The 26465-nt window shown below is 46.3% G+C and overlaps 1 protein-coding gene across 2 annotated transcripts in view; it reads left to right on the top strand.

The window, feature by feature from the left end:
- Positions 1–26465, top strand: part of gse1 (Gse1 coiled-coil protein) — a 417176-nt gene that overhangs the window by 385105 nt on the left and 5606 nt on the right. The window contains exons 5-16 of one of the 2 annotated variants that reach the window (XM_003227120.4): positions 8757–8944; positions 10123–10320; positions 11618–11809; positions 11907–12229; positions 13355–13682; positions 19051–19643; positions 21368–21480; positions 21585–21855; positions 21997–22104; positions 22466–22840; positions 24151–24426; positions 25768–25871. In XM_003227120.4, the coding sequence (XP_003227168.3) occupies positions 8757–8944; positions 10123–10320; positions 11618–11809; positions 11907–12229; positions 13355–13682; positions 19051–19643; positions 21368–21480; positions 21585–21855; positions 21997–22104; positions 22466–22840; positions 24151–24426; positions 25768–25871 (3069 nt within the window). Of the gene's footprint in view, positions 1–8756; positions 8945–10119; positions 10321–11617; positions 11810–11906; positions 12230–13354; positions 13683–19050; positions 19644–21367; positions 21481–21584; positions 21856–21996; positions 22105–22465; positions 22841–24150; positions 24427–25767; positions 25872–26465 lie in introns of both variants that reach the window. The other variant, XM_008120256.3, reaches the window with a different exon arrangement.

Here is a 26465-nt window from a genome sequence, read left to right as displayed (position 1 = left end):
TCTTTGAAGGGACTGGCTTGACCTTGAAAGAGCTGGGATGGTGGCAGTTGCCAACAGGGAGATCTGGCCTGGGATGATCCATGAGGTCACAAAGAGTTGGAACCAACTGAACGAATAAACAACAACAACAGCTGCCCTCCAGCTCCAATACATGAATAAATCTCTGAAGTGTTTCTTTGGGGGAAGCGAAAGCCCACAGGTCTGGAAGTCTCATTCTTTCAGCCTTAGCGAGAGGCCATGGCAAAGGCATCCACTTCAAACATACCATGCCAAGCAACCCCAGAGAATGCCCTTCTCCTTCGTTGTTGCTGTTCGGAGGCACCGCTGCCCTCGCCTCCCTCCCTCTTCCTTCAAAGGCAGTTGCCTGGTGTTGTTTGCAGATGTTGCTTTCGGTGCGCTCTTCCCCGCTTGCCTCTGAGGAAATGCTTGACTAACCTGTTTTATTTTATAGCTGCTATCAAAAGGCTAGTAGATTTATATTTGCTCTGCTGTTTCAGGCTCTGTGGGCATCTGTATCTTCCCCGGGATGATTAATGGCTCCAAGGAACAAAGCAGCCCGTAAATCTTAAAAAGGCAGGAGGAAATAAGGCCTTCCCCCCTCCCCTTTCCTTCTGCTCCTCTGCCTCATTACTGCCAGGCTTGGAAGAAATAGATCCAGGTCGCCACCCAGGCAAGATGTCCCCTCCTCAGGCCTCCATATGCCAACTTCTAGTGCAGGGCTCCTCAAACTCTTTAAGTGGAGGTTCACAGTCCCTCAGACTGTTGGGGGGGGGGGCGGACTAGGATGAAATAGTCCAAAATTAGGACTGTTGTTGTTGTGTGTCTTCAAGTCGTTTCAGACTTAGGTCAACCCGAAGTCTAAAGTTTAGGACAGAGGCCAGGTCAATGGCCTTGGAGGGCCTTAGTTTGGGGACCCCTGATCTAGACGATCTCGTAAGACCATAGGTAAGTAAAGAGACATCCAAAGACCATCTAGAGGGTTTCATAAGACCATAGGTAAGAAAAAGGACTCTCAAAGGCTATCTAGATGATCTCATCAGGCCACCAGAAGACCATAGATAAGGAAAGGGACCCTCAAAGACAATCTAGATGGTCTCATGGGACCATAGGTAAGGAAAGGGACCCTCAAAGGTCATCTAGATGATCTCATCAGGCTACCAGAAGACCATAGGTAAGGAAAGGGACCCTCAAAGGCCGTCTAGACAGTCTCATAGGACCATAGGTAAGGAAAGTGACCTCCAAAAACCATCTAGACGATCTCATAAGGCCATAAGTAAGCAAAGAGACCTCCAAAGACCAGGTAGACTTAGGTCAACCCTAAGTCTAAAGTTTAGGACAGGGGCCAGGTCAATGACCTTGGAGGGCCGCATCCGGCCCATGGGCCTTAGATTGGGGACCCGTTCTAGTGTATTGGGAGATGTCCAGGTGGGCACCAAACGCTGCCCCTTCTTTTCTGCAAGCACCCTCCTCCTTTTCCAGTGCACTTCTCTACTTGCCCCAAAGTTTCCTGTGGCCTCCCTCTTGTTCGCCCCATACGCCCCTCCTTGTGCATCCAGATCATTGACTCCTGTGTGATAACTTCTGGAGAAGGTCAGGGCTGGCTGGCTGCTGGAGACGGGCGGGAGTGCGGCGCTCTGGGCGCACGCCGCGTTCTGAGAGCGAGCAGATGTTCCTGCTCATTAAAAATTCCAATCAGCGGGCCCATCTCTTTGAATTAATTATGGCCGATGTATCTTCTGAAGAGATTAGGGGAGTCTTGAGCAGCTCTCAGCTGCTTGCAGAGTGTTTGTTATGGTCGTATTTAGTAAATACACTTGACGGAGAGAGGCGGTTCTTTCCTGCCTCAGCGTCGTCCCAGGCTGCGGAGTCACTCTCTTAGGTGACCAGTTGTCCGTCCGAAATGCGGAGAGCAGGCTGTGTAGGAGCGAAGCTGTTCTGCCCTTAAGGTCCAGGCCTGTGGAAGCCGTGGTGGCACCCTGCTGTCCAAATCCAGTCGTTGCTCTGCTCTTCTCCCGCACTTGAAGGTTGCCATAGGTACAGAAGATTATCTTCATGACATGAGCTCCTGCTCAGAGAACATCAACAAGCAATCCAGGTCAGAGCTTAACAAAGAAAGCTCCGATTCCAGCATGATCTCAATAAGCCGTCTCTTCAGAGTGTGGTATTGCTGTGTGCATGTAATGCCATGTGTCATTAGACCTTTGGGTTGAAAGTTTGGAGACCTTTGGCAATACACAGCACTATGAGTTCGCTTTAACTTCCATTGCTCCGTCTTAGTTTAGGGAAGGGCATTTGGAGAGACCCCAGGACTCCATAGAGTGAAGCCATTGTTAGGCGAGTGGGCTTATTAACAAAAGACCCTCCCCATAAATGCACAGCAGAGTAATAATAATATACCGTATATACTCAAGTATAAGCCGACCTGAATATAAGCCGAGGCACCTAATTTTACCACAAAAAAACTGGGAAAACATTGACTCCAGTACAAGCCAAGAGCGGTAAATTTCAGAAATAAATAAATAATAATAATAATAAGAAGAATAATAATAATAATAACAACAACTTTATTCTTATACCCCGCCCCATCTCCCCGAAGGGACTCGGGGCGGCTTACATGGGGCCAAGCCCGGACACAACAATGCAAAAGCAGAAGCAAAACAATAAAACAATTCAATCAGCAATAAAACATCAACAAAGATAAAAACAGTCGTAAAAAGTCACATGCAAAAAAATAAAATAAAAACGGATACCAATCAAATTACATTAATCGAGGCATCAGTAGGTTAAATGTTTTTGAATATTTACATCAAGCTCAAATTTAAGATAAGACTGTCCAACTCTGATCCAATCACTATTCTCATCTTCTTCAATGTAAATGTGCTTATGTATCCTTTTAATAATAATAGAGTAAAATAATACATGTAATAATAATAATAAATGCAGGAAATTTATCTATTTATTATTTATTTATTACATGCATTTATACCCCGCCCTTCTCCCCGAGGGGACTCAAAAAATAGCACTTGTAGTAATAAATAGAGTAAAATAGTAAATGCAATAATAATAATAAGATCAGAGTGAAATAATAAATGTAATAATAATAATAATAATGTAAAATAAATTTAATACAGTAGAGTCTCACTTATCCAACACTCGTTTATCCATCATTCTGCATTTTTGTAGTCAATGTTTTCAATACATCGTGATATTTTGGTGCTAAATTCATAAATACAGTAATTGCTACATAGCATTACTACGTATTGAACTACTTTTTCTGTCCATTTGTTGTAAAATATGATGTTTTGGTGCTTAATTTGTAAAATCATAATGTAATTTGACATTTAATAGTCTTTTCCTTAATCCCATTTTCGCTTATCCAACTAAGTGAGACTCTACTGTACTTCCTTCTTTGCTTCCATGCTGGGTTTCTTTCTCATGCAGATAAACAGCTTAGCTCTCACAGAGCCTCCTCTCACAGGGAACGTACACAGGTAAGTTCAGTGTGAGAGGAGGCTCTGTGAGAGCGAAGCTGTTTGTCTGCATGAGAAAGAAGCCCAGCGTGGAAGCAAAAAAGGAAGTATAAAGAAGTTTGAAGGCCTCATGTGTGAAGCTCCTGTGTGAAAGCTGCTGTGTGTAAAGCTATTGTGTGAAGCTCCTGTGTTAGTTCGGTGTGAGAGGAGGCTCACACCGAAGCTGTGAGAGCGAAGCTGTTTATGTGCATGAGAAAGAAGCCCAGCGTGGAAGCAAAAAAGGAAGTATAAAGAAGTTTGAAGGCCTCATGTGTGAAGCTCCAGTGTGAAAGCTGCTGTGTGTGAAGCTATTGTGTGAAGCTCCTATGTTAGTTCGGTGTGAGAGGAGGCTCTGTGAGAGCGAAGCTGTTTATGTGCATGAGAAAGAAGCCCAGCGTGGAAGCAAAAAAGGAAGTATAAAGAAGTTTGAAGGCCTCATGTGTGAAGCTCCAGTGTGAAAGCTGCTGTGTGTAAAGCTATTGTGTGAAGCTCCTGTGTTAGTTCGGTGTGAGAGGAGGCTCTTTGAGACTGAAGCTGTTTATCTGCATGAGAAAGAAGCCCAGGGTGGAAACAAAGCAGGAAGTATAAAGAACTTTATGGAGCTTCACAACCCGGGGCTTCTCTCACCAAAGCTGCTCACACCAGACCTTCTCACACTGAGGCCTCTCTCAGACTGAGGCATACTAAGCTAACTCAAACTATAGCCCTACACTGGCTCCTTTTAATAGCTGCCTTTATGTATTCTCAGGCTTTTCTTCAGCATAGCATTGAGAATTAGAGACCTGCCCTTTCTAAGCCCCACCCTGGGATTTATAGTAAACCTCGATTTGCACCAGATATGTGGGAAAAGGAGGTACAAACTGGAGTAGGGGTCTGATTTGGACTCCTCTCAGCGTGCTGGAACTGTTTCCTTCTGCCTGGGCACACATCCAGGGTGCTGCTGAGCAGAAGCCTGCCTCCTGCAACTCCCTCCAAGCCTTGAGGAGGGTTTTATCCACTTAAAAGGGGGCCGGGGAGTGCTTTCACGGGCCACTTGGCTCCCCGCCATGCATAAAATAGATCCCACTGGCTTGTGGGCTCGGAGGAAGCGACCGCTGCCAGGATCCTTAATAGCTCCATTGCCTGGATGTGTGTGGCTTGCACGAGGTCAGCCCTGGGCTGTCTGGCCCGGGAGGGGAGCGCTTCTCAGAAAAGGAAGTGGTTCACCAAATGGGATTTCTTTCCAGTCATGAGCAGGGAGGAGGAGGGCAAGGGGAGGGATGGCTTTTCTTCTTGTTCTTATGCTGAGAGAAGGGTGTTTATTTACCACGGCTGATGCTCCCGCCTTTCACCTTTCTTGGGGAACTTTCGTGACCTGTTCTTGGACTTCTCTGCTCCAAGAAGGAGAGAAGGAACAAGGAAACGGCATGGGTTGTCACCTGCTCTCTCCTGAGCATTTAGGAGATGAAATACTCGGCCTGTATAAAGAACTGAGCAAGGACTGAAGTTTTACTGTATATACTCGAGTATAAGCCTAATTTTCAGCCCTTTTTTAGGACTGAAAAAAACCTCCCAGCTTAAACCCGGGTGAGGGTCCTGGTGGGCTTATATTCAGGTCACCTTATACTCGAGTATATATGGTACATTTATTACCGTATTTTTCTCTATTATTGGTATTGCTACATTTATTATTTTACTCTATTAATTTCTATTAGGGTTTTATTATTAGGTATTATTAGGGGCCTCTGGTGGCACAATGTGTTAAAGCGCTGAGCTTGCGGACCAAAATGTCCCAGGTTCAAATCCTGGTAGCGGAATGAGCACCCGCTGTTAGCCCCAGCTCCTGCCAACCTAGCAGTTCGAAAACATGCAAATGTGAGTAGATCAATAGGTACCGCTCCGGCGGGAAGGTAACGGTGCCCCACACAGTCATGCCAGTGGCCACATGACCTTGACTGAGAAATCCTTATTTATATTGACATGTCCACTGGATCGCTGTGTGTTTCCCGGGCTGTCTGGCCATGTTCCAGAAGCATTCTCTCCTGACATTTCACCCACATCTTTGGCAGGCATCCTCAGAGGTTGTGAGGTCTGTTGGAAACTAGGCATGTGGAGTTGGTCTATCTATCTATCTGTGGAATAATGTCCAGATTCAAAGCCTGGCTGCTTCCTGCCTGGGGGAATCCTTTGTTGGGAAGTGTTAGCTGGCCCTGATTGTTTCCTGTCTGGAGTTCCTCTATTTTTAAGTGTTGTTCTTTATTTATTGTCTTGATATTAGAGGGTTTTTTAAATACTGGTTGCCAGATTTTGTTCATTTTCATGGTTTCCTCCTCTCTGCTGAAATTGCCCACATGCCTGTGGATTGCAATGGCTTCTCTGTGTAGTCAGCTAACCCCTCTCAACAAAGGATTCCCTCGGGCAAGACGCAGCCAGGCTTTGATTCTGCAAGGCCATTCAATGCTAATCAAGCTGGCCAATTGCAATTTGCCTTCATACTTTCCTTAAAGTTCTTTCTCTCAGCCTGAATATCATTCCACAGATATATAAACCCCACTTGCCTGGTTTCCAACAGACCTCACAACCTCTGCCATAGATGTGGGCGAAACGTCAGGAGAGAATGCTTCTGGAACATGACCAGACAGCCTGGAAAACTCACAGCAACTTAGTGATTCCGGCCATGAAAGCCTTCGACAAGACATATCCAGTCTTTGTAAACTGCATCTCTCCTTTTGGAGGGTTCTTCCCTTTCCTCTGATTATGTGAAGCGAATACAAATGTGTGTCTGGATGCCCAAACCAGATAGCTGCCTGAAAATGGCATGATTTATTTCCGAGCTTTTTGGACCTTCTGGTCTCTTGGCCGATGTGTCCGGTCTCCTCCCGCCTTGCACCCGGTGGTTGCCCAGAGAGCGCCTTGGCTTGCCTTGACCCACGCAAGGCCCCGGCCAGATTGTGTAGTTGCCTGCTTCCCTCCCTGTGCTGGTGTGTGTTGCCAGGAGAGCTGTGACAGCAAAAGGCAAGCAGCTGCCGGTGCAGCTGAGGCCGCGGCTGGCCTCTTCAGGGAACGACTGGCCACCGCCCGGGCTGCTCGGCCCCACTGGCAGTGCCAGCTTCCTAATGCCCTCTGCCGCTCTTTGTACACGCATTGCGATTGCCAGGACACTCAGCAAGGCAGATGAGCAGCTGCCGCTCCAGCTGAAGGCAGGCTCACTCCAGGAATGACTGGCACCGAGTCTCTCTTTCAGGAGAGTTGCAGCTGGTCCAAACACAGGGTGGTCTCGCTCGGCACTGACGGCCTATTTGTGGCATATTGTTGAACCAAATCCAAGATACGCCTGCTAAACCCAACTCCTTTTTCCGGTAGTGATGAGCCAAATGCTGATCCATAAACAAGCAAGTGAGCTATCTTGGTTGCCATCTCTTGATCCACTTTGTTTGGAAACACCATGCATTAATGATGTCTACTTCTAGCTAGACCAGTTCAGTGGAGATGGATATGTATCTGCTATCCCCTCAGTGGAGGTGGATGTGTGACTGGTTAAGACTTCGGTGGAGGTGGATGCACGTTGCTGTTTGGACTTCAGTAGAGAAGTACCCTGTTTCCCCTAAAATAAGACATCCCTAGAAAATAAGACCTAGTAGAGGTTTTGCTGAGTTGCTAAATATAAGGCCTCCCCCGAAAGTAAGACCTAGCAAAGTTTTTGTTTGGAAGCATGCCCAATAAACAGAACACCAGAGCATGCAGGATCGGTAAATGTATGTATCATAAAGTGTTGTACATGGAAATAATGGCAGTAACAAGAAATTCTTGATAGGATTCACAGTTCATCTGGTTTGTGATGACAACTACTGTACAGTATATAATAAATGTTCATTTTTTTGTTCAACAATAATTGTAAATTCTTCTTCATGGAAAAATAAGGCATCCCCTGAAAATAAGACCTAGAGCATCTTTGGGAGCAAAAATTAATATAAGACACTGTCTTATTTTCGGGGAAGCACGGTATGACTTATGGACTTCAAAAAGGTACAGAACTCTTCTGGTCTGAAGCATTTCAAGTAAGGGATACTCAACCTGTTGGAAATAGCAACATCCCAAGAACACCTTGGGGTTATAGACATGTGATTGTACTGAGCATGGTCAGAAGCAGGACTCCATTTTGTATTCAGTCTGTTTTACACCTCAGTGGAGGTGGATGCATGTCTGCTTTATTTATTTATTTATTTATTTATATCACTTTTACCCCGCCTTTCTCTCCAAGGAGACTCAAAGCGGCTTACAGTAAATAGGCAAAAATTCAATGCCTAAAAACAATGTAAAAACAACAATTCATATAAAACAATCTACAAAACAACAGTTCATATAAAACAGATACCATTACAAAATAAAATCACATTATATAAAATTTTAAGAATGTCCAAGATTAAAATCCATTCATGCTTTACATGTCAGTGGAGGTGGATGCACGTTGCTGTTTGGACTTCAGTATATAAGTATGACTTATGGACTTTGGTGAGTTCAGCTATACCTAAAGACTATAGACTATTGATTAAGAATGATACACTGTGTACTCAACACACAAAGAGAAACCACATCCTATCTATAACTGAACTTTAATAAGAAATGTGCCTGTATGGTGAATTAATACAAGATGTTTGTGAGTAAACAAGATAAGTTTTTTTCAAAGAACTTTGTTTTTTTATCTCCGAGTGCATATTTTAAACTGAGAGGTTTCAAGAGAGTTCATATCTTTTGGGCAACTGCAATTTCAACTTCAAAGAAACAACCATTCTCTGTTAACCAAATATATTTTGTAGTGGCTTGTCTTTGTCCTTGGCAGTTCAAAGACATGGCTCTTCAATTTAATTGCTGAGTTACCTGTGCGCCATTACACGAATGCTTATGGATATCACTTGTTCAAAGGGTTGACTTCTAACAAGGTCATGCTTTTCTTGACTAGTGTTTTTCAAAAGCTGGTTCCCACATGTTCATGGAAATCCACATTTGCCAAATGGATATGACATCATTTTTCCTTTTCAAGGTAAATGTGCCCAGAGACTGGGTGAAGTTATTTCCAATAATAGGGATCAGCCCCAAGGAGTTAGTATTACTGAATTAATGGGAAGTGGATAAACCTTTTCTCCTCTCAGTGGCGAATAAATTTGAACTTCTTTCGACCCAGGCGCATCTTTGTGCGCTGTTTGCGCCTTGTTTTCCCCAAGGGACGCAGCAGGGTCTAACGGTGTGTCTGTTCCTTTTTGCTCTTAGCAAGAAGCTGGGTCACGAAGCTCTGCTGGAAACAGCAGCACGAACAGGGACCGCCTGATCGCGGAGGCGCCGGTGCCGCAGGAGAAAGCCACTGCCCCGCCAGTTCCTTCTCACTTGCTTGGGACGCCTTACTCCTTCGGGATCCCACCCAACTCCATTGTGCAGGACTCCCGCTTCCCGCCTCTCAAGTAAGTGGGGCTCTGGAAGGTGTACGGGAGGGCAGGCGACAAGAGCAGCTCCTTCCTCTCCAAAGTGCATGCATGCACGTAATAGATTGGAGAGCAGGTGGGAGGGTGCAGTCTAAATCGTTTTAACGTTGTGAATAGTTCAATTCCATTTCAGTGGTCACTTTTTTAATTTTTAATTTATTTATTTACAGTATTTATATTCCACCCTTCTTTCTCACCCCGAAGGGGACTCAGGGCGGATCACATTACACATATAAGGCAAACATTCAATGCCTTAACATAGAACAGAGACAGAGACAAACGCAGGCTCCGAGCTGGCCTCGAACTCATGACCTCTTGGTCAGAGTGATTTGTTGCAGCTGGCTGCAGCTGGCTGCTCACTAGCCTGCGCCACAGCCCGGCCCATTCAATCGACCCTGGTGTCACTGGCTTCATTATCCATATCCAACAAAATATGCCCTCTCTAAGTATCTGTGTGTTGTACGCCAGGGCAGGAAGCCCCTCTGTAATAATAATATTTTATTTTTGTATGCCGCCTCCATCTCCCCAACTCAGAGCGGCTCACAAGCCCAATACAGCATGATTTTATGGCTATATCCGAGAGATCCTTCGGATCTCTCGGATATAGCCATAAAATCATGCTGTCTCCCCTGAGAACCTGATAAGGACTTTTTGGCTTATAAGCGCTGTGACCTTCACAAACTCTGCTAGGCAGCTCTAAGTTCACAAAAATTAAATCTCTTATCTATTGGCTCATTAGTCTGTCCACCTGGCAGTTCATCCTCTGAGCTCATCTCTGCCTCTGACCTTGCTTTCCTAACAAAAGGTGAAATGTGGCCTTCACTAGTTACTGGAGACAGAGAGGACTCAGTTCCAGGACTTAAAATCTCTTGCTGGCTCGCAGCCCAGAATCCCCATGAACCACTTCCTCAGTGACATCAGGTGCAGGCACAATCATGGGCCGAACTACAACACTGTGGTGGTATTGGGCCAGAACTCCTTAATTTCAATAGAATGGGGGATACATTCCATGCCTATCCATGTGAAGTCCGGGAATGTATCCCCTGCGGATATGAGGAGTTGCCCTGCATTGTTTTATTCCAGTTGTAAGCTTCCTTGAGAAGAAAGATGAGATATGAATACATGTCGTGATAATCGCCATTCTTCCCACTCAGCAGCCTCCAGCGGCATGTCCACCACGTGGTGCCTCCCAGTGCGGTCACGGAAGACTACCTGCGCAGCTTCCGTCCCTATCACACAGCCGAGGAGCTCCGCATGTCCTCCCTGCCTCCCATTGCCCTGGATCCGGCCACTGCTGCTGCCTACTACCACCCCAGCTATCTGGCTCACCATCCGTTTCCTCACCCGGCCTTCAGGTAAGAGCCATCCGCCTCTGCCCGTTGCCCTCTTTTGCTTTTGATTGAGGCTTTGGGGCAGCTCCCCAGGCAGGTCCTTTGGAACGAGTGTTAATAAACAGGCCTTGCCCACAATGGAGGCTTCTCTGAGGGCTTCAGAACAGCTGTAATAATGCACAACAGGCCATCACTTAAAGCGGCAGCAGGACTTCGGATGTCAGGCTGCTAATTTGTTCTCTGAATGAGGCCCCGTGGAGCAGTGCCTGCCTCGGCTCAGCTTCTGTTATGCCCTGGGCAGCCAGGCATGCTGTGCCCATGGAGATCTGAGATCTGACGACCGGCGTGGAGTGCAAATGCTTTAAAAAGAAGCTGTGGGGAACCTAAGCATCTCCCTCCAGCCTTTCCTCTGTGACCAGTTTCCCATACATGCAGAGTTGTAGGCTTGGACTCTTGGACTCTTGTAGCAATAGTTGGGGAAGGTTTTGTGTGCACGAACCCACTGACCCATTCTTGGAGGTCATTGTTACATAGGCCTCCGTGGTGCACACATATGCCAGTCGGCAAAGCCTCTGCCTAAGAAAGGATAAATGCATTAAAAAGAAAACAAAATATATGAAAGAAAAAGATGGAGGAAGGGCTTGTGTGTGCTTTATTCCTCACAGAAGCACACCAAAACAAACAGCGGTGAGGCTTCAGAATTAGTCATAAGCCTACCATATTTATTTATTTATTTACAGCATTTATATTCCGCCCTCCTTACCCCGAAGGGGATTCAGGGCAGATCACAGAACATACATATGTGGAAAACATTTAATGCCGTTATACACAGACAGGACAGACAGCAGATAGAGGGATATAGGCATTTCCCATCTTCGGCGTCTTGGAGGTTGTGCTCAATTGTGGTCACAGGAGGGTGCTGTTGTTCCATCCTTCATGTTGAAGAGCCCTGATCACCGACTTTTTTGATACCTCCCTGCTTAAGCAGTACCTATTTCTCTACTCACAGCTGTTTTCGATCTGCGAGATGGGCCATGAGCTGGGCCGAAGGTTGGGCACTCACCCCGACCCGGGCTTCAAACTGCCAACCTTTCGATTGGTAAAACTTATTGCAGCTGGTGGTTAACCTGCTGTGCTAAAGCCTGGCCCATACCAGATATACCTGAGCTAGCAAAGTAGATATGTTCATGAGCATTACTTTAACAGAAAATCTGGAGCCAGAGGCAGAGATAGAAAGGACAGGTTCCTCCTTAATGGCAGACCCTAAGATGGCTACATCACTATAAAGGGCACCAAAGGCTAATTGCATTTCTCTTTCCAGGATGGATGATTCCTACTGCCTTTCAGCTCTACGCTCACCTTTTTATCCAATCCCGACTCCTGGTTCGCTTCCGCCGCTACACCCATCAGCCATGCACCTCCACTTGTCCGGCGTGAGGTATCCCACCGAACTGTCTCACTCGTCTCTCTCTGCGCTACAATCTGAACGCATCTCCAGCCTGACCGCGGAGAGGTAGGAAATGTGTTTGGAACACCATTGCTATCCAGGAAGGAGAAGATGCTCCCTCAATTGGGCTTACGTGAGTTCTGTTCTTCCTTCGCTTCCTCAGGTTGCAGATGGATGAGGAGCTGCGGCAGCGGGAACGTGAAAAGGAACGAGAACGGGAAGCCGATCGCGAACGAGAGAGGGAACGGGAGCGGGAACGCGAGCGGGAAAAGGAGCTGGAGCGGGAACGAGAAAAGGAGAGGGAACGGGAGCGGGAGAGGGAGCGAGAGCTGGAAAGGCAGCGGGAGAGAGCCCGGGAGAAGGAGCAGAGCATCGTCAAAGCCATGGAAGGCCCCTTCCTCCCAGTCTTGGAGCTACAAGGGATGAGGAGCCACCCACCGGAAGAGCGTGTCAAACCGACTGAGCAGCTAACGCCAAACCGAGCAGGTGACCCAGAGCTTCTTTCCTTTGGAAGTACCTATGGATAGGACAAGGCCAACCAAAAAATGGAGACTTAGTCTTTAGGTTGTTATTATTCATATCTGTTCTTTTCTCCCAATTTGTGGATATCAAGACTGACTGATATTGGAGAGACAGAGAGAAGAGCTATCTCATCAGATCTCAAAACATGTGATATACGGTTCTTTGGTATCCATAGTTGTACAATTTGAAATGTTTTCCAGACGTCAGTACTTGTAGAACTCGTTCTTCTAATGCACTCTTTCTGTTTTTTGTTGTGGCACATACTCTCCATAGTGCATTTCCAGGACTCATTGCTCAGCACTGCTGGTGTGTTTCTGTCTGCGTTCTGCATACCCGTGGGTTTGCCCATCAATCATCGAATCTAGTTGATTTGACATTAACATAATGTAAAGTACTCCCACCCACGCAGAGCACAGTTCTAGCCTCAAGGTGTATGCAGAGACCTTTAAAAATGTATGGTCCTTTCTAGTAAAGGCCGAGAGCTTTCATTGACTTTTCTGGCCTAGACAGAACTGTCTTTTGCCCTTTGTACCATACCTGACCTCTCGACTGTCTTGGCTATTGTTTTTGGCTCTTGTTCTCTCCCCAAGTGTTCTTCATCCACAGAACAGTGCATTAAATAGATGCAGTTTTTTGTGAATAGTCGAAACTGCCTACAGGCTGTGGCTTTTTGTGTTTTAAGAACTGACTTGTTTAACATCAGGTTTTCCCTGTAATAGGCAGTAAGAGCACCTAAAGCTTCAGAGAGCTTCTGTTCAACCATTTCAAAGCTCCCTGCTTGAGCGGTGATGGCACGATCGTCAGCATAGATGAAACTTTCTGTCCTTTCTGGCAATGGCTGGCCATTTGTGTAAATGTTAAACATTGATTGGGCCATTATTATGTCTGTATCTGGGGATTCACATGAGATCATTGCTGGACAGGTGTATTTTCCATGAGTCTTTATGCGTGGTGTATGGTGGCGCTATGGACTCCAGAATTACATTATCTATAGGGATAGTGTGTAGGTGATGTTGCTTTCCAAAAATAATTGAATCAGAGCAGCTCTTCTGCCTATAAACATTGGTCTCTCTTGTCTCTTTCCTGCAGAGAAGCCCAAGGATTCTTCTGCAATCCAGACCCTCAAACCAGTCCAGCATCCTTTGCACCAGTCTTCTGCCTCACACCACCCAGTGCCCAGCCTCATTCCCAACCACAGCCTCTTCCCTTTGCCCGGAAGCAGCACGGCCACGGCCCTCCTCATCCAGCGCACCAATGAGGAAGAGAAATGGTTGGCGCGGCAGCGGCGGTTGCGGCAAGAGAAGGAAGACCGCCAGTCCCAGGTCTCCGAGTTCCGGCAGCAGGTGCTGGAGCAGCATTTGGACATTGGGCGCCCACCTGGACAGATGGAAGTCGAGCACCGGCCAGAGAACCTCCGGTAGGATTTGCTTCTGAATAGCTAGAAGGCTTTCTCCTCTTTCCTAAGGACAGCAGGCTAGCTACTGCCTGTCCCTTTTATAGCCTCTCAGGTTGAGAAGGTCTGAAAACATTCAAGTCCCTGATCCAGGTTGAGGTGGTTTCTTTTGGGGAAAGGCATTTATTATGGTGCCGTAAAATACCTCCCCGCTTAAGTAGTGCATAATTTCTCTACTCACAGCACAGCTAATTTCGAACTGTTTAGGTAGACAGTGAGCTGGGCTGACAGTTGGGTGCTTACTCCTACTTGGGCATCCTGTCAGCAGTGATCTATTGCTGTTGGCGATTAACCAGCTGTGCTAAAGCATGTGCTAAAGTTCAGTTATAGATAGGATATAGTTCTTTGTGTTGAGTACATAGGGTACCATTCTTTATCTATAGACCATAGTCTTTAAATATAGTTGTACTCATTGAAGTCCAAAATCATACTGTATCCATTAAAGTCCACAGCACACATGCATCCGCCTCCACTGAGGTCTAAAGCAGACTGATTCTGTTGAAGTCCAAACAGCGACTGATAACAAAACGGAGTCCTGCGTCTGAATATGCTCAGTATAATCACATGTCTATATAGCCACACCCAACTATCAAAACGCCATATACAGTAGAGTCTCACTTATCCAACATAAACGGGCTGGCAGAACGTTGGATAACGTTGGATAAGAAGAAGCCTATTAAACATCAAATTAGGTTATGATTTTACAAATTAAGCACCAAAACATCATGTTTAACAACAAATTTGACAGAAAAAGTAGTTCAATACGCAGTAATGCTACGTAGTAATTACTGTATTTACGAATTTAGCACCAAAATATCACGATGTATTGAAAACATTGACTACAAAAATGCATTGGATAATCCAGAATGTTGGATAAGCGAATATTGGATAAGTGAGACTCTATTGTACATACAGTACAGGTTAGCAAATATTAACAAACAAATAGTGAAGACTTGGAAGGTTGCTTGACAGAGGAAGGCAGTCCAACATAGGGTACCATTCTTTATCAATAGTCCAGTCTTTAAGTCCAAAATCTTACTTTATCTATTAAAGTCCACAGCAGACATGCATCCACCTCCACTGAGGTCTAAAGCAGACTGATTCTGTTGAAGTCCAAACAGCAACTGATAACAAAACGGAGGCCTGTGTCTGAATATGCTCAGTATAATCACGTGTCTATATAGCCACACCAAACTATCAAATCAACATGTACATACAATACAGGTTAGCAAATATTAACAAACAAAATAGTGAAGACTTGGAAGGTTGCTTGACAGAGGAAGGCAGTCCAACATAGGGTATCATTCTTTATCAATAGTCCATAGTCTTTTTAAGTATAGTTGTACTCACTGAAGTCCAAAATCATACTGTATCCATTAAAGTCCACAGCATACATGCATCCACCTCCACTGAGGTCTAAAGCAGATTGATTCTGTCGAAGTCCAAACAGCAACTTATAACAAAACGGAGTCCTGCGCCTGAATATGCTCAGTATAATCACGTGTCTATATAGCCACACCAAACTATCAAATCAAGATGTACATACAATACAGGTTAGCAAATATTAACAAACAAATAGTGAAGACTTGGAAGGTTGCTTGACAGAGGAAGGCAGTCCAACTGAGTCAGCGCTTTGGTAGGCTGAAGGAGACCCAGAGCCTTCTTCTGACTCTGTTCTGGGTGGATTTCAGCAGGCACAAACTAATGCCATCTGACAGCTGCCTGGAAGCTTGGGCAGAGTGAGCATCGTGGCCTCCATCCAACCGCCAGTCACCAGGTGTCACGGCGACAGTTGTCACTAATTGGTGCCATCTTTGGCAGATGGAGGGAGCAAGGCCTGGGCCTGGGAGACGGCTGTCTGCGAATGGGTTGCAGCCTTGGCTGGCAGTGTGTGGTCCAGACAGGGGCAAGAGAGTCCAAGGTTGGCTCCTATAACCAGCCTTATTGTCCTTGGCCAAGGGAGAGATGATTGCTCTTGAACACAACAGGAGTCTCTCCAGCCACGGTGGCTTGTGTTTTTCACTCCAGGGTAGGCTAGGCTTCGGTCCCAGTCACAGAGTAAGTGGCTAAGCCATCGTCCTGTGTGACGTCCTGTGGCAGTGCCAACTGCAGGGAGTAAAGGCAAAAAAAGTATGCACAGAAAGGCTCTTTCTGTCAGCGCCAGTTGCCAAGCTGCTTGTGCCTCTCTCTGGGTGGATTGAAACCTCTTCTCTTGCGCTGATGCCAAGGGCTCGCATCCGCACCAACGACTCGACTCATCCCTTTGGCTCTGCTGCTGGATTCCATTGTTGGTTTTGGGTATCAAGAGGATTAGAGTTGCTAATCGGGTCTGCAAGAGGAGTGGGTGGCTGCTGTGCATGCACGGCGGTGTCAGATTCTCATTTCGTCATCTTCCTTCACAGCTGTGCGCACTGGAACAAGGTCACCTCGAATGCGCACATCAAGGAGGGCCTTGGGCTGTTTGCTCAAAAAGCCACAATCCACCGGCCAGTAAAACATTGCGCCTCAGTGGTGGACACGAGTGCCACAGAAGCTATGGCTGTGCTTAAATTGTGAAACAGCAGAGCCTTTGTTTCATTCATGTCTACTTAACGTCAGTGTTTCGACATCCTCTTCATTTTTTGTAGACAGACAGGTGGGGAGTTTTATGGAGTTTATGGGGATATGGTTCTGAAATGCTTTGCTCTGGTGAATTGTGTTCCGGTTATCCGACATAAACGGGCAGGCGGAATGTCGGATAACCGAATCTTTCGGGAAGAGTCTAGTCTCTCCGGCAAACATGTTGGATAATACGGTAAGTCAGATAGCCGGAAATCGGATAACCGGAACTCTACTTTGATAGAAAAGAGCTCTATAGGAGTCCCTAGCAAATATCAGTAGATATCTGTATTTGTGGCAATTAGCGGAGCTAATGTTCCTAAATGCTGTTCCCTGCAAACCATTGTTGCAGAGACTTCCGCGGCAGCCCCATTACAGACCAAGGGAGCAATCCGCATTTGATGCTCTGCTGCACGGAGTCCCGGTGCTCTCAAGTGGAAAACTGTTAAATGCACAGCTTCAGCGCATGCAATATTAATCATGCACATGGTTTTACTCCGCTTGCTAGTTTATTTAAAAAGGATTCCATGTATCATTTCCTTTGTGCCACCAGAATTTGGAGATAATATTTTGAGTGCGGAGTTTTGTTCCCATTCAGCCTATCCAAAAGTCATAAATGAAAGTGAATAAGGAGGTCAGGGGCACACTTTGCACATCCATCATCAGTTGGGATTGTTTTTGGTTGCCTTTCACACTCAGAGCAACTCACCACAACATCATAGCATTAGATAATGAAATAATGTTGAAAGTGTGCTCATCATTTTCAGTTTGAGTTGCTGTGAGCTTTCGAAGCTGTATGGCCATGTTCCAGAAGCATTCTCTCCTGACGTTTTGCCCATGTTTCGCCTCAACCTCTGAGGAGACCTGCCATAGGTGTGGGTAAAACATCAGGAGAGAATGCTTCTGGAACATGGCCATAAAGCTCAGAAAACTCACAGCAACCCAAACGGATAATGACTACACTTTCAACTCCATTCCATTATGTGTTGTCAAAGGCTTTCATGGCCGGAATCAATGGGTTACTGTGAGTTTTCCGGGCTGTATGGCCATGTTCCAGAAGCATTCTCTCCTGACGTTTCACCCACATCTATGGCAGGCATCCTCAGCGGTTGTGAGATATATTGGAAACTAGGCAAGGGAGGTTTAATATGTTGTCGAAGGCTTTCATGGCTGGAATCACTGGGCTGCTGTGTGTTTTCCGGGCTGTATGGCCATGTTCCAGAAGCATTCTCTCCTGACGTTTCACCCACATCTATGGCAGGCATCCTCAGAGGTTGTGAGATATATTGGAAACTAGGCAAGGGAGGCTTAATATGTTGTTGAAGGCTTTCATGGCTGGAATCACTGGGTTGCTGTGAGTTTTCCAGGCTGTATGGCCATGCTCCAGAAGCATTCTCTCCTGACGTTTTGCTAGGTAGGGGAAGCCAAGGCATTGAAAGAACCGACAGCCACATGAACCATGCCTCCACCTCCATATCTGTTGCAACTGTGAAAGAAAGGGAAGGGAGTGGCATTGATAAATCAATACATAGGAGGGTGCTATAGAAGTGAGAAATAATCAAAGAGCTGAGTGTTCTTGTGCTGCATTAATTGTAGATACCGCTAGATGTCACTTCAGTTCCAGACTCCAAACAGGTGTAAATGTGCATATTGGTCCTGGTTGAGCTCCCTCCCGTGGATAAAGGGGAGAATGGCCCTTCTAATTTTGCAGCTCACTGTGTGTTAAAGCGCTGAGCTGCTGAACTTGCAGACCGAAAGGTCCCAGGTTCAAATCCCGGGAGCGGATTGAGTGCCCGCTGTTGCTCCAGCTCCTGCCAACCTAGCAGTTTGAAAACATGCCAATGTGAGTAGATCAATAGGTACCGCTCCGGCGGGAAGGTAACAGCGCTCCATGCAGTCATGCCAGTGGCCACATGACCTTGGAGGTGTCTACGGACAACGCCGGCTCTTCGGCTTAGAAATGGAGATGAGCAGCAACCCCAGAGTCAGACATGACTGGACTTAACATCAGGGGAAACCTTTACCTTTACCTATGCAAGCCTCGATGTCCCGGGTTATCTGAGTCCACACTGCCATATATTCCAGTTCAAATCAGATAATGTGGGATTTTACAATGTGCAAGGGCCCTTAGAGCAGATTACAGTATACGCATATAAGGCAAACATTCAGTGAACAACAATGACATACAATACGCAAAGTTAAAGGCCTCCCCCTTTTTCATCTCCGGCATCTGGAGGCGATGCCCAACTCCGGCCATGAGGAAGTGTTCTAGTTCCATTTTATAATAATAATAATAATTTTATTTTTATACCCCACCCCAACTCCCCGAAGGGACGCGGGGCGGCTTACATGGGGCCAAGCCCAGGCAACAGATAATATAAAAACACAACAGTAAAACAAGTCAATCAACAATAAAACAAGTCATAAATCAAATGAGGTCACATACAATAATAATAAATATACTATGGTAAATATACTATTGTTGTCCATAGACATCTCCAATCAGGCGACTTTTACCTTCCCGCCAAGGTGGTACCTATTGATGTACTCGCATTGCATGCTTTTGAACCTGCTAGGTTGGCAGAAGCTAGGGCTAACAGCGGGAGCTCATCCCGACTCCGGTCAGATTTCCTGCAGCTAGTGGTTTAACCCACAGCACGTACCTGGCACCCCCTGCAAGACTTGCTACCATAGTGTGCTCAGTGTTAATTTCTGCGTTTCTCTCCTAATGCAGATTGGGACCAAACCGCCCTGAGCCAAGTAGCCGAGACCCACCGCAGCATTTCGGAGGCCCCCCTCCCCTCATTTCGCCGAAGCCGCAGCACCATCCTGTCCCCACCTCGCTCTGGAACCCGGTCTCCTTGATAGACACCAACCCCGAACCCCGAAGGGTGCAGGAAAGCCACCCTCTCCAAAGCCATGCCAGCCAATATGAGCCCAGCCGGCAAGCCATCCCCCTGGTCAAAGTGGAGCGGGTCTACTGTCCAGAGAAGGCGGAGGAAGGCGCCAGGAAAAGAGACGTCTTGGACAAGTATCCGCCGAGCAGAGAGCCTGGAGGTTTGGAACACAGTAGCTTTGCCCACGGGCCCTTCTTAGCAGAACTGGAGAAGTCCACGCAAAGCATCTTGAACCAGCAAAGGGCCGTCCACTCACAGACTGGACCGCTGGTTGACTGCTTGACCAGTAAACCCGCCTCACCTTATAGGCATCCTTTACCCCGGGCCCACGACCCCATGTATGTTTACGACGAGTTTTTGCAACAGCACCGCAAGCTGGTCAGCAAGTTGGACCTGGAGGAGAAGCGGCGGAGGGAGGCCCAAGAGAAAGGTCAGTCCATAGTCTTGTGGTTTGTTCGGTGCGCGCAGGTCCAGAAGGTCAGCCCCTTTGTTTGTTCAAAGATGGGCAACTCAAAATAGAATGCAAAACCCAAATTGACTCTTGTATAAGCCGTGTTCAACACAAACCAATAATATAGTCACCGTTCTTCTGAGTATTGCACTCACATATAGTCCATGCATTCGATTTATGCAATTCCTCCAGTAGAAAATAGGTCTCTTCCAATGTTCCTTCCTTGGACGTGGGGACAAATTTGCCAGGATCAAATGGGTTGCAAGTAAGGAGCGAGTAAGGAGCTTACGCCAAGTAGCAGAGTCAAAGGTGGTCAAGTAGCAAGGCCGAACAGGGTCTAAGGTGGCCAAGTAGCGAGGCTGATCGGGATCTAGGGTGGCCAAGTCGCGAGGCCGATCGGGTTCTAGGGAGGTCGAGTAGCGAGGCCGATCAGGGTCTAGGGAGGTCGAGTAGCGAGGCCGATCGGGGTCTAGGGAGGCCGAGTAGGGAGGCCAGGTAGCGAGGCCGATCGGGGTATAGGGAGGCCAAGTATCGAGGCCGATCGGGGTCTAGGGAGGCTGAGTATCGAGGCCGATTGGAGTCTAGGGAGGCCGAGTAGCGAGGCCGATCGGGGTCTAGGGTGGCCAAATAGCGAGGCCACCAAGTTCCGGGATTTTTTGCCCCTTGCTAAAACCTGTGATTTAGTGCTGCCTGGAAGCGCCCCTGGTTTGGCAGAGAAAACTAGCTTTTGTGATTCCATCAGATTGAGCCATGGTAAAGTGTTGTCAAACTGCATTAATTCTACACTGAATATGCACCTAAAAGTGATTGGTACATGGTTCTTACATCTCGAGAGCTAAATAAGGCTTTCCAAGGCACGTTGCCTAGCTTTCCTTGCATTCCGACACAAGCATTGAACGCCTAATGCCTAGTAGATGTGAAATTAGTGGGAAGTAGCCTTTGAGCTTTGATCAAAGCCCTAATAGCTGGGGTCACATTGCTGCCGGGGAACTAATTGCTCCTTGCAAACAGAACGGCGCTTCTCTCGCCCGCTCTCCCTACTGAGTTTGCAAATCGCCTTGAACACCCAGTTCGCGCTGCTGTGTAAATCCTGCCTCCAAGACAGGTCCAATTAATAAATGATGAGCCCAGGCTAATAAAGCAGCTTTAAATATTAATCTGGAATGTACAACCTGAGTAGGATTTGTGGAATGGAGGAAAGCAAAGCACTTAGTTGAGGCAGCGTGGGCATGCAGGCTGTAAAAGCATCCATGGCGTGTTGTTGGGCGGTGTTCCATTGCTTCATTGGGCACCAGTTCAACCTGTTTTGTCCTGAATGTGTCTCCTTCTCCTTTGGCCACCCCATTGACCCTTCTGGACATCCGGGCCAGCTAGCAATGGAGTTGACTCCTGTGTTGCTGAACGGATGAGCCTGATCTCCTCTGAGACTGGAGAATATGCAAGAGTTTTAATCCATTATTTAATAATCAGGGCCTGTTGACACCACCCAACAAATGATTCCCCCAGGTTGGAAACAGCCAGGCTTTGAAGCTGCAAATGCTAATCAAAATGGTCAATTGCAACATTCACACCTGCCTCCAACAGAGGAAAGCTCTTTCTCCCACCCCGGACCCTCCACAGATAAACCTCATCCGCCTAGGGCCAGAGTATGCCCGTGTCTGACTCAGAGGCTTCACATTTGCCTTCCTTTCTTGTGCACACAGGTTACTATTATGACCTAGATGACTCCTATGACGAGAGTGATGAGGAGGAAGTACGAGCCCACTTACGTTGTGTTGCAGAGCAGCCGCCTTTGAAGTTGGACACCTCTTCTGAAGTAAGTTCTATTTTCTGCAGATACATACACCTTTGTGGCCTTCAGCAAGTATCTCTTGGGGATTTCATGCCCTTTAGTAAAAGAAGTCTTTCCTTCCTCCCAAGAAACTAGAGTTCTTACAGCTCTTTGGACTGACCACTCAGCAGCAGAAGGAGGAACTGCTGGTCCAGAAACAGAGGAAAAGGCGGCGCATGTTGCGAGAAAGGAGTCCTTCCCCACCGACGGTCCAGAATAAACGCCGGACGCCTTCTCCGCGGTTTGTGCTCTCGACACGTTACAGCCCCGATGAGATGAACTGCAGCCCCAACTTTGAGGAGAAAAAGAGGTTCCTCACCACCTTCAACTTGACACACATCACGGCTGAGAAAAGGAAAGGTATGCACTGGCTTGACGGCAGCGGTAGGAACAAGGGCCAGCATCTGAGAGATTACCTTTCCTAGGTCCTGTAGATATCTGCCTTTTCTCATATGACAATTGGGAAAAGCTGGCTTCACGCTCTTCCTTTCTCTCTCGTAGATAAAGAAAAGCTGGTGGAGATGTTCCATGCCATGAAACAAAAAAGTGCCTCCATGGCAGCATCAGTGAAAAGTTTGCCACAGGACAGTCCTAGCATGGTTCAAGCAGGTACGTGGCTGTAAATGGGATTGTTGCATTTCTTGAGCTTGAAAAACATCCCTAGTAGAAGGTTGCTGTGAGTTTTCTGGGCTGTATGGCCATGTTCCAGAAGTATTCTCTCCTGACGTTTTGCCCACATCTGTGGCAGGCATCCTCAGAGGTGTGGGGTCTGTTGGAAATTAGGCAAGTGGGGTTTATCTATCTGTGGAATGATGTCCAGGGTGGGAGAGAGAAAGAACTCTTGTCTGTTGGAGGAAAGTGTGAATGTTCTAGACAACTGCTCTAGACAAAGGGTATTTCCATCCAGAAGCACCACTATAGCTAAGCTTAGTTGTCCTGAGTTATGATGACTTTTGTTTGTTTCCCAAAGAGCCACAAATACAGCCAACTGCAGTGGAGACAGATAAACCAGGCAGCATGGCCGCCATTTCTCTGCCGGACACCCCGAAGACCGCGGAGCCCTGCCGAGCAGAACAGCTGCGGCCGCACGAGTTCCTGAGAGCCAAGGAGCCAGTTCCCGTCTCTGTTGAGAAGCCCAAGTTGAGCGACGGGCACACGGCCAAAAAAAGCCTGAGCATCCTCAATTACGTCCGGAGCTCTTTGCCGAAGGACATCCCCGTGCCACTGTCACACAGTATGAATGGGAAGAACAAGCCATGGGAGCCCTTCATAGCCGAGGAGTTTGCACATCAGTTTCACGAGTCGGTGCTGCAGTCCACACAGAAAGCGCTGCAGAAACACAAAGGTACAGACGACGCAACTAGCAAAAATGGAGACAGGGGGTCCTGGAATTATCCAGTTTGCACACACTTGGGAAGTAAAGCTCAAGGGTGTTCACACTGTTTTACCATGCCTATTCGATAAGAAAAGATCTACAGTAGAGTCTCACTTATCCAACATAAACGGGCCAGCAGAACGTTGGATAAGCAAATATGTTGGATAATAAGGAGAGATTAAGAAAAAGCCTATTAAACATCAAAATAGGTTATGATTTTACAAATTAAGCACCAAAACATCATTAATGCTATGTAGTAATTACTGTATTTATGAATTTAGCACCAAAATATCACAATGCATTGAAAACATTGACTACAAATATGCATTGGATAAACCAGAACGTTGATAAGTGAGACTCTACTGTAGTCTTAAATCCTGTTACTAGTTCTGACCGGATCACACCTGTCGAATCAATGCGGTTTATCTGTCTGTTGACCATGACATTCAACAGTTGGGATAAACCAAGATGCCAACCATGGAGCATTTACAGATATTTACTATTCTCAATACTGTTGTTTCCTTTTATTGCAAAAGTAGGTGACAGCACCTCATAAAAGGTATTGAAAACAAAACACTTTTTTGTGAAGATGATTTATGTCATATCCATGCAGAATATAAAAACACAGATCCACCACTCCCAAATAAACCAACTTCCTCTCCTTCCCATGCAGAAGATTGGCAAACTCCTCCAGCCTGCCACAATGTTTTGGATAGTAATAAGGTCTCTTATATAGCAATATTTCTTGCTGATGTTGTTCCAAAGTTGTAAATGAATGATAGATGTTTTTCCAGCCTGGATCCCCAGTTCCGGGCAGATGTTGACTCTCCTTAATTGGTGTTGGTAAACACAAGGACTTCCTTCTTAATGTAAGGAACCTTGTAAACATTTCCTTAAAGAGCCATTGTCTGTGATAATGTAAACACGTTGTTTTTCACCCAAAAGGTCAACAATTAATCATTATCACAGTTCTCATCAGCAGCTTCTAATGACAGTGCCCAAGCGTAGTTGTTTTTCAGGTCTCATCTTAGGATGATATCTCTAGACTCCAACCAAACATATTTCATACAATTCCATACGAAACAAATTAACTTCTGATGGGTTCAGGAGTATGCATACACAGCCATCTTCTTATCCCACAAAGTTTGGGCAACCGCACAAAAGATGTGCAAGGGATTAAAAAAAAACACAGCAGCCGATCCCATCTTACGCATAGGTCAAAACAACTGCTGAATAGCCACGTGTTATGGGTGTTTTATCTCTTGCGTTCTGGCTTCTAGGCAATGCAATGGCGCACTCAGCCGAGCAGAACCATAAGGTCGATGCCTCCATCCATTATAACATTCCGGAATTGCAAACCTCAAGCTGGGTGTCTCTGTCGCAGCAGAACGGCCAGAAAGCTTCCCAGCATAAGGGCTTCAATCTCCCAGAAAACGACAGGACATCTGACTCTGAAGAAGAGGAGGAAGACGAAGAGGAAGAAGAGGACGAGCAGCCAAGACCCAAATGGCACGGGATTGAAGCCATCTTTGAGGCTTACCAGGAACATATAGAAGGTAAGCTACACTGATTCAGGAGGCTCCTTTGACTAACGTCTCTATAATTTTTAGAATCCTGTGCTTCAATACTCGCTTTTCCTGTATCTGCTTTGGTAAATGTTCTTTTTCAAGATATTTACCTAATACGAACTTCCCCGCACAAGTAAAATAATGCAATTGCTTGTAGTGGTCTAGAAATAAAAGTATTATTATTATTATTATTATTGCATATAAACCGCCACATTGTTTCTATTGCAAGTGTTGCAGAAAAGGCAACAAGAATGATTGTGGGAATTGGGTTATTCTTACAAAGAAGCGTGTTAGAAATTTGAAGCATCTGCATACTAGAAAAGTATGATTATGGGGGTGGTGTTGCTCCATCTCCCTACCAAAGAGCTTTGTTCATAAACTTTCCTCCTTGATTGAATCGCCATCATTTTTCTGGCATTTCTAGGTGCCTCGAAACACCTCCCCACTTTTAAGTGTTACCTATTTATCTACTCACATTTTGCTTTCAGACCGCTAGGTAGGCGGAAGCTGGGCTAAAGGCCAGGAGCTCACCCTGACCCAGGCTTCGAACTGTCAACCTCTTGGTTTAACCTGCTGTGCTAAAGCCCGGCCCTGTACTGTGTTGTGTGTATATATAACGTCTACTGTGTATATATAACAAAATCCACAAAAGAGCAATACCAAAATGCAATAAACATATCGTGTGAGCTTTCAAAGCTTCACTTATTTCTTCATCAGGTACTTAAAAGTGTACAGGAGAAAACTGACAGTTACAGGCCAACAATTTCAATCAGATGGTTGTCAATGAAGATGGTCAACACAATCTAAAATAGTTCTGGTTATCCGACCTACTGTATTATCCGACGTGCGGCCCAGGGTGCTTGCTGGAGGGACAAGATGCAGCTGGAGCAGACTTTCCCTCCCGGCAAGCACCCGGCACTTTGGAGAAGCCCGCCACATTTTGCTACATGCAGCGGGCTTCTCTAAACCGGTTGCTTGCTGGGAGGGACAAGGATTTTCCCTGCTGGCAAGCACCTGGCTTGCTGGGATGGATAATACGGCCTCCCTGTTATCCAACAGTTTCAATTATACAACATTCGGCCTGCCCATTTATGTCGCATAACCGGAACTCTACTGTATTTTGTGTATGTTAGTTTCACTGCTGGGAAAAACAAAGAATTCAGCTTTTTTAAGGCTAGCCACTAGCCAACTACTTGTAAACATTTGAAATGCAACTTAGCCAGGGCCATTCAGAATTTTCTGGCAGCCTGATAGTTTTTTTTGGATATATAGCCTAATCCAGAGGGATTGATTTGGATGGCTGATTTAATAATCCAAATTTGATTGCAGAGCAAAACCTGGAACGGCAGGTTCTGCAAACTCAATGCAGACGCTTGGAGGCCCAGCACTACAGTCTCAGCCTGACAGCAGAGCAGCTCTCACACACTATGACGGTGAGTATGGCTATCAAGGTGGGACTTACAATGGTTGATGTATTCTTGAAGGTTTTCATGGCCGGAATCAGGCCTGTAGCGAGGGAGCGGTTTTAGGGGTTCAACCCCCCCCCCCCCCCCGAAATTTTTCAGGTTATAAAAAAAACCTGGTTTACTCATGAATTTTAACTGGTTAACCAAATCCCCATGCTAAGTCTATGAGACACAAAACATTAAGAGTCCCTCCAGGCACTATTTCAAGCAGATATTGACAGGTTTGTAGCGGGGAGAGGTGTGTGCTAGGGTTCAACACCCCCCCCCCTCCAAATTTTCAAAACCCCTCCCGAAATTTTTTTCTGGCTACGGCCCTGGCCGGAATCACTGGGTTACTGTGAGTCTTTCAGGCGGTATGGCCATGTTCCAGAAGCTTTCTCTCCTGACATTTTGCCCACATCTTGGCAGGCATCCTCAGAGGTTGTGAGGATGCCTGCCACAGATGTGGGTGAAACCTCAGGAGAGAAAGCTTCTGGAACATGGCCATACCGCTCAAAAGACTCACAGCAACTCAGTTACAATGGTTGCCTTACTTTCTCTCCCCAGACTGGCCTGGGTCCT

This window comes from Anolis carolinensis, unplaced genomic scaffold, assembly GCF_035594765.1.
Source record: "Anolis carolinensis isolate JA03-04 unplaced genomic scaffold, rAnoCar3.1.pri scaffold_9, whole genome shotgun sequence".
NCBI classification, from domain to species: Eukaryota; Metazoa; Chordata; class Lepidosauria; order Squamata; family Dactyloidae; genus Anolis; species Anolis carolinensis.
The sequence above is the reverse complement of the archived record's forward strand: the minus strand, read 5'-3'. Positions and strand labels throughout refer to the sequence as shown.